Source organism: Thunnus thynnus, chromosome 8 (genome assembly GCF_963924715.1).
Source record: "Thunnus thynnus chromosome 8, fThuThy2.1, whole genome shotgun sequence".
Classification (NCBI taxonomy): domain Eukaryota; kingdom Metazoa; phylum Chordata; class Actinopteri; order Scombriformes; family Scombridae; genus Thunnus; species Thunnus thynnus.
The window spans coordinates 18,899,376-18,907,611 of NC_089524.1; the positions used below are offsets into that span (position 1 = coordinate 18,899,376).

The 8,236-nt window shown below is 38.9% G+C and overlaps 1 protein-coding gene across 1 annotated transcript in view; it reads right to left on the reverse strand.

Moving 5' to 3' along the window:
- Positions 1-3,431, reverse strand: part of insrb (insulin receptor b) — an 85,809-nt gene extending 82,378 nt beyond the window's left edge. Inside the window, exon 1 of the mRNA XM_067596927.1 lies at positions 1,844-3,431. Within this exon, the coding sequence (XP_067453028.1) occupies positions 1,844-1,937 (94 nt within the window). The 5' untranslated portion in view covers positions 1,938-3,431. The remainder of the gene's footprint in view (positions 1-1,843) is intronic.
- Between the last annotated feature and the right edge of the window lie 4,805 nt (positions 3,432-8,236).

Sequence of the window (8,236 nt, forward strand, 5' to 3'; positions counted from 1 at the left end):
GAAGATCACTAATGTTACTTAATTGAAGACAAGAAACAGCTAATTCTGTTTTATCAATAATTTAATTAAGGTGATTTTAAACTGGTCAAACTGCTCACTGTGTCTATCCACGTGGATTAAGTTCATGTACTGAAACACTTTGTGAACTTGTGCAACACATCATCTAAAACACTCAACACCAATCTCAAAAGGCATAAATGTAGGCCAAAGGTTAAACCACAGATATACAAAAAAAGTGACAATGTGTGTTAATTAATTTTAATGCACCTGCATAGCAGCCAGTTAATTTGTTTTACAGACATTCATTCATTGAAACTGAGATAACACTACACTACTAAGTTTATCACATGCTCAAATGTATTCGTTTAAATAAAGTATCAAGGTCCACTTTTTGCCTTTCGTTCACTTCTCTTCCACTATCGACTGCCCTTTAAACAACAGTAGATATAAGAAAGACATGGCCGAAGTAAGAATTATAAAAATTATGACCAAAAATATACACCTAAATCAATTTTATGACAGAACCAATTTAACCTCATATTTCTTTATATCATTTTACCACTTGATGGCTTGCCAGAGTAACACAGGGGATAAACATGATCAAATAACAACAAACACAAAGAAGGGAGGGTACAGTGGTCCTCACTATCACCTATAGGTGGGCTTTTCCTTCCACTATATTCCTGGTTTTAATGCTGCAGCAGCAGCTTGCAGTAATCGCCCCAATTGAAAACTAAATTCCCTGCAAATGATCACTCCACTGATATTATTAAAGCGAGGTCATTAGGCAGTTTACAGCGGGATCATTATCTTTCTCAGCACTGTTTAGATTACACGCCGTTACATTATTATCAAGCTCCTAATTCATTGATAAAAAAAAAACACACACACACAAAAAACCACACACACACAACACGGAACAGACATCCTCCGTAGAGGAAGACGCCCATACTTTAGTCGGAACTAGAGCAAAAGAGCGATGTAGGCTAATCCGCCACCTATAAAGAGACTTCTTAGCGTCGGCGGCTAATTTGTTTACGTTCAGGCTGCAGCAGCGCCGTGTGTGTGTGTGTGTTGTTGGTGTGTGTCTGTCGCCATGAGAGGCCTAGCTGCGCTCACAGGGCCAATCCTGCTACTCCCAGTTTAGACGCGCTGCAGCAGACCACCCTCGTCCAGTTACAGCAACTAATCTGGCCCTGGGGCTGGCTCATCCGACACAGGCCGCTACAATATGTACCTTTAAGAGACAGCACGAGGGGGCGGGGATATTCCTCAATGACTTTTACGGAGGAATATCAATTATTAGCACGCAGCCACGCATATGAGAAAACCGAAATTACCAGCTCCTTAATTAGACCCCATACTACACTTTACGCATGCGCCAGAATAAAGGCGAGGGACTCATGAGGGAAATTAATTGATAAAATAAAGACAATAAATTTTTCTGAGCTCTCTCATCGCTATAATATTCCTTCTGGTACTTAAATAAGATTCAGTGGTACTACAGAATATCTTGTTTTGTTTTATTTATTTCAAGTATTTTATTTGTTCAACAGTCACAAAATATTTATATTGTAATTTACAGTGTCTAAATAATTAAACCCTGTTGCATGTTTTCGGGTGTCTTTATCAAACTTAATGGTAGTTTATGCTAAAAAATACTGCAATAAGCTGACAAAAATTTAGAATTTACATTTGTAATATCTAGTATATTATGGTATTTAATTAAAGTCAACAAATAATTGTGTAAACTAACCAGTCCCCAACAGTTGGATGTTAATATGTGCAATGAGAAACATACAGCAACACTGATCAGGAAAAATTTAAAAAAAACAATACTTACTTTCTCCATTGATGAGTCCACACTGGCATATAATACAGGCGCAGATGATAAAAAACACAATTTGTGCTCGCAGCTTTAGCGTCCACCGCCTCATTTTGACTTGAGGATAAGTTGTGCTCTCCTCTTGAAGCTTCTCCAAAAAATAAAAATAAAAAAAAACTCCAATCTTGAAGGAGAAATGTTTCTTTCAAAGGCGCTGGGATATCAAAAAAAAGTATTCAACAATTTCTTAAAAACTTAAAAGCTCCGATATAATCAACTTAGTCGAGGTTGCCCCCCGTAAACCGGGGGGTAATAAATGTATGAGTATCTTCCCAGCCAAGTTTGTGATGTATGTGAGCCCTGGAAATAATTGCAGACCACTAAATAACGTGATCTTGGGTTCTGACGACACATGTACGAGTGAAAATCTTCATCTTCCATAAGTGAAGGCGACAGTCCGCGTTCATCTGTTTGGTTTCGCTGTTCCACTCAAGAGAGAAATAATAGTATTATTAATAATAATAATAATAATAATAATAATAATATCCCACACGCTGAGGGCTAGTCTGGAGGTCCAAGAAGGAGATCCACTGGCTCATTTCTCTGTAATGCACTGCTCCAATGAGGAAAGACCCACTTCAAAAACAAACATTTTCTCATGCACAGCGTTTAAAAAGCAGCCTCCTCCTCCTCTTCTGTTCTTCCAGCAGACATGGGCTGAAGTTGTGGATATCGCCCAAACACAGAGCCAAGAACGGGAGTTGGCAGTGGTTGGGGGGGGGTTAGTGGAGGGGTGGGAGGGTTGCGCTCTCTCTTTTTGAAGTCCACAGGTCTTTATGGTCCCCCCCCTCCCTCTGTTTGCTGGTATCTTCTCAAAAGCTCACCCTTTTTTTTTCTTAAGACAAACGGGAGCACATCCCAGGAAACTCCTCCGAACAGCTACGTGCAGCGACACAGCTTTCTTTCCCCACTACGACCTTCCTCTGAACTCCTTCACCCCCGCTGACCACCACGCCGCAAAACGAAGGAGCTCCCATAAAACGGTAGAAAAAAAACGAAAGAAAGAAAACAACAGAGGGAAAACTTGAGGAGATAAATGTTACTTCTTTTCCTTTTCTACTGTGAGTGGTGAGGGGGAAAACAACGGCCGCGTTCAACCTGCACGTTGCTGTGAAGTGAGAAAACTCTCCACCACGCGCCGCCCGTTGGCTTTTTCTCTGATTAACGTTAGCTGATGGGGGAAAAACAGCTAACGGTAGCTAGCTAATCCAAAACAAACCAGGTTTCAGTGTCGGCGATAGAGTTAAAATAAAATAGAAAAAACGCACACACGCACACAAAGTAGGTATCCCGTCTCCGATAGTCAAAATAGGATGAGGTAAACAAACATGAAAAGACTTTAAAAAGACGGGTCAAGTGTAAAAACTTGGATTCCCGTTCCGTTTAGCGATTGCTCTCCCTCAGGTTCCCCCTCTTTCCGTCTCTCTTTCTGCGAGTCTCTCCACCAGTAAACAAGTCCTGCCAGTCACCTCAGCTGGGCCACACATGGCCGGCCGCAAAACCCGGAGCGGAGTACCCGTCGCTCAACCACCACAGTGCGGATCTGGAGTGTCTGAGCCCGCGCTGCCGCTGGTGTCGGTACACCGGTGCTCTTTGTCAGGTGGGGGAGGGGGGGCAGAGGGGGAGGTAAACACACATTAACACCCTTTAACCCTTAAAAACTGTTCATATTCTGATCCTTCACAGTTTTCCCCTCATAGTTAGTCTCTATACCAAATTTCTGAGCCACTAATCATTCATGAATACCTGATCAGTCACAGATAAACGGCTGATTAATCCTTAATGGAGCTTTCAGAGAGCAGAGAGAGTCTATTCTTTAGTTTTTACACTTTTTGTTTATGGAGAAAAAACATTTACAATCACACTATATAAAAGTCATATGTTTCAATAAAACAGGAGAAAATAACAATTTGAATTAATTATATTAAATGTGAAGAATGCAACAGTATTTTTGAATGGTGATTTTTTTTTTTATATAAATATGGGTCAAAGTCTCTACAAAAATGTGTATCAGCTACACAAAAATGTTGAAATATTTCCATTTTTGTATATTCTGGGTCAAATTCAGGCTAAAAGAAATGTGTTAAGGATGTTTTTACTGCTCTCAAGTGCAAAAATGGTTCAAATTTGACCCTGAAAAGTATGTAAGGGCTGAAAAAAGGGAATAGTGTAAATTAAATAAATACATATGTCGAGCAGGAGATTTCTTTCTGATATTGATCATCTGTATGGAATAATATCTGTTTAAAAACGGGGGGAAATTACCTGTTAAATCGTCAGTTAATATTCAACAGCAGACTGTTTAGTAAAGGGAAGTTTCAACTGGAACACTAATCCTTCCAGTTTATGGACACAATAGCTCTGTATGACGTAGCCTAGCAGTTCTGTTTTGGGGTTTGTTTGATGTTTTTACCCTTTTTATAACAGTCTTCTCAACCACAAAGGAAATCAATGAATATTTTTTATTCAAAGATTGATTTACACTTGCATGCATAATCAACTGTTCTGTATTTATAGGCTTTGTACAGTACATGCCCATTCACTGATATATATATATATATATATATATATATATATATATATATAATTTTTTTTTTTTGACAATATTAAAATATATTCATTAAAATACAACATATCAGATTTTGTCAGGGATCGAAAGATGAAGTCCTGTACTTACAAATTAGTGTGCTTGGTGTGTAAACAGTCCACTGACCTTTATCAAGACAGCAACAACATTAAAATATATTAGAAAATAACAACAAAGAAGAAGATAACAGAACCACATGAACTAACAACTGATAAAATCTTTTCAGAGAGCAATTGTACCTTGTCTGCTTTTCATAAAAGACAATTATTGATTATCTTAAAAGACAATCATTATCAATATTCCTGCCTTTGTCTACCTTGACTTTGACATTAAAGGAGAGCTGAAATGATTCCTGACAACATATGAAGGGTTTTCTTCTAAAGTGAGACATTGATCATTAAAAAAAAAAAAAGTTTTCTGTTGTGAAAGTTAAGCACTTTGTATAGGCTAATTTAATTATTAAATTAAATTTGTGCGCAATCCCTTAATACAAAGCAATTTGCAACTCCTCAGGTTTGATGATGTAAAACTATCTATCATTTCACAAGAAAAAAGGAAAAATAGAGGAAAATCTGAAAAAAGAAACATAACCTTGTACACATACAGAATTTAGTTTTTGGCTTTTTCATCTTGCAACCCCTTAGATTCATCTCATGATCCCTTGTGGAGGTCATGATCACATCAGGTTGGAAACTTCTGGGTTAGAAGATAGTTATTTTTTAAGGACAGAACAAATTTTTCAAATGTTTCTACATGAAGTTCACAAAGCAACTTCATGTAGCATTTTGGAACGAAACCCTTCATATATATTTTGTGGAAAACCTGCATTTATTAAAACCACTGGTGAAACAAAAAGACCAAAAATCTGCCCTGCATACAAACTGATCCGGGTGGCAAGCAACAGCTGTTCAGCTGAGACAGACCAACACTAAAAACATTATAACAGAAATAAAACAGGATAACATGCGGCTGTTTTATGTTCCTTTTCCATTGCCACCAGATTTTCTTTTTCACATTGTCATAAACCAGTCAGATTGTAGGCAAAGCAAAGTCTCTCTGTGTCGTAGAGCAGTGTAAACATTACACACTACCTCGGCCCTGAAGCCAGGAAGTAAAATACCTGCCTGCAGTGAGGACGGTACACGCACACTGTTCTCTCAGATTTGCATAGCAAATATCCTTGTAATGAAACTTGTCCTATTGAAGGAACTTAACTGCACGCAATACCTGGAAGTTCTTCCTACCAGCACTAACAGAGAGGCTGAACCTTAACACATTTTTCTCCTGAACCTGAGGGACTGTTGACATAGAGTAGAAGAAGAATAGAACATGTACTTTTTGTTTATCACATAGGGGTGCCGTTTGTGTGCTTGGATGGGTACACACTAGTCTGCTAAGAGCTTGTGGACCAGGCTTGTTGTTAATCTGAGGAATGTTGTTACCCAGTGAACAGAGTAAATGAGGTCTTAGTAAGATTAAATGTCACAGGTCTGAAGGACTAAGGGTTGTGGAATCTAGTCAAAACAGATCTCTTTGTGGTAGTCACGCTGTCTGACGCCAATCGGAGGCACACACACACACACACACACACACACACACACACTTGCGTCTTCTCTTCTCTTCACACAAGTACTGTACTACAGCCCCATATTCTTTCCTTTTTTCAGTGGGAGTGGAGAGAGAGAGAGTCGAGTGAAAGGCTTTTTATCCCACTAACCTAGCTGTTATATGAGTCTACACATGCAGCACTTGTGTAGCACTACATTCCTGCTCCGGCTCCATTGTACTACGACTTCATTTCAGTAGATGGCACTAAAAATAACCTCAGCCAATTCACTTACTCCAAATGTCAAACAGGGACAAAGGGTTCTAATGTTGTGAATAAATAGGATTAAGTTTGACCTGAGAGGAAAGCGTAGAGGGTATGTCAAACACACATGATGCGATTCTCTCAGCATGTACATGTAGTATCGGGTTGGTTGTAGGAATTCTTTGGTAAAGCGACTGCAAATAAAAGAATTGTGAATCAAGTATGGGGTTTTTAAACACTCATAAACAGCTTATTCTCTCCATAGTGTTCACTTCTGACATACACAGGTGTTGTTCTTCGCTGAGAACATGGATATAGTAAATCATGAATGTCTTGAATGCCTTCTGTCATGAGCTCTGAGGCAGAATTGGGATGTTTCCACCTGGCAAATAGTTTATTCTTACTTGAGGATGTGCAGATACGTGAATGACACAGAGCTGGTTGTAGTTTGACTGTTTCTCACGAGGAAAAGCTATTCCTCAAGTCTCCAAATGTCTGCTTGTGCAGGCTAAATCAGGCGTATATTGCTTTTATTCTTTTTTCATTTTCTGGCAAAACACAACGGTATATACAGCGTCCATGTGAAAATCATTTCCCCAACAATAGCACATTAAAAGACATATTTTCTTCCACCACAGTCTGGTTTGTTCCTTCAGGTCCAGCGAGGTATCAACAGTATAAACAAGGATCAAGTTTAGGATAGCTTACAAGTCTAATTGTTGTTTTCAGTCAAACAGAATATTCTTTATAAAGCCATTAATAGAAAATCCCTAAAACAGGATGCAGGTGTCTCTGTCAACACTAAACATTAAAGGAATAGTTCAACATTTTGGGTAATACACTTATTCAACTTTTTCAGAGAGTTAAATGTGGTAAATATGAAACTACTTCCATAACTGCCCCATTAAACTACAAATTTTTATATTTACACTAAGAATTAAACAAATGAGATATAATGTGTTAATTAGTGAGCTTTAAAGGTGCCAGTAAGTAGATTTTTTTAACCTTTAGACAGAGCCAGGCTAACTGTTACCCCTGTTTCCAGTTTTTATGCTAAACTAAGCTGACAAGCTGCTGACTGTTGGCTATTTACCGCACAAACATGAGAGTGGTATTGATCTTCTCATCTAACTCTCGGCAAGAAAGAGAATAAGCGAGTTTCCTAAAATGTATTATTCCTTTGACTTTGACACTGTGCTGTTCATTTTATTCAACAACACAGATGCTTCCATGCAGGGCTGGAGGGGTCACTGAATGATTTGCTGAGAATGGAAATTATGTGAATCAAATGTTTTGGCATTCATAGATCCCCCAGGTCACCAGATATCAATCCAACTGAACTCCTGTTGGAGATTTTAGAGTGCAAAAACACAAAGTGAGGGAATATCTTTAGGAAAAATGATGTTCAGTCCACCAGAAGAGTTTAGAGACTTGGAGAATCTATGTAGCACTAAAGCTGAGGGCTCATTTAGAGTTCAGGTCCAAATAATATATCTATTAGGCATCAGCCTCATCAAGGACCAGTCAGGTGACACATAACAGCTCCTTAGAGAGCAGCAGCATTCATGATTACAGTTATCATTCAGCACACACACATACAAGTAAATGAATTACAAACCCATATATTTGCATTTCCTCCTCTTGCGTCACAACGTAAACTTCTGTAACATTAACTCTTGCTGCATACTGATTGTCTGATTCTCTCTCTCTCACACACACACACATACATACGCATGTAGAAGGCTAAACAAACTCCCGCTCATTCTCTCCGCAGTCGTCTCTGCTGCAGCTTCTAAATGGAGGGATTAATATGTTTGAACGGAGAGAGTCTCTTTCCTTTGTTGGTGTAGAAGGCTCAGTAATTAGCTGCCTGGGGAGCCAGGAAGCAGGAGCCTTCGTTCAGCCTCCGTGTGTCTGTGTATGCATGAGAGTATCTGTGTGTGTGTGTGTGTGT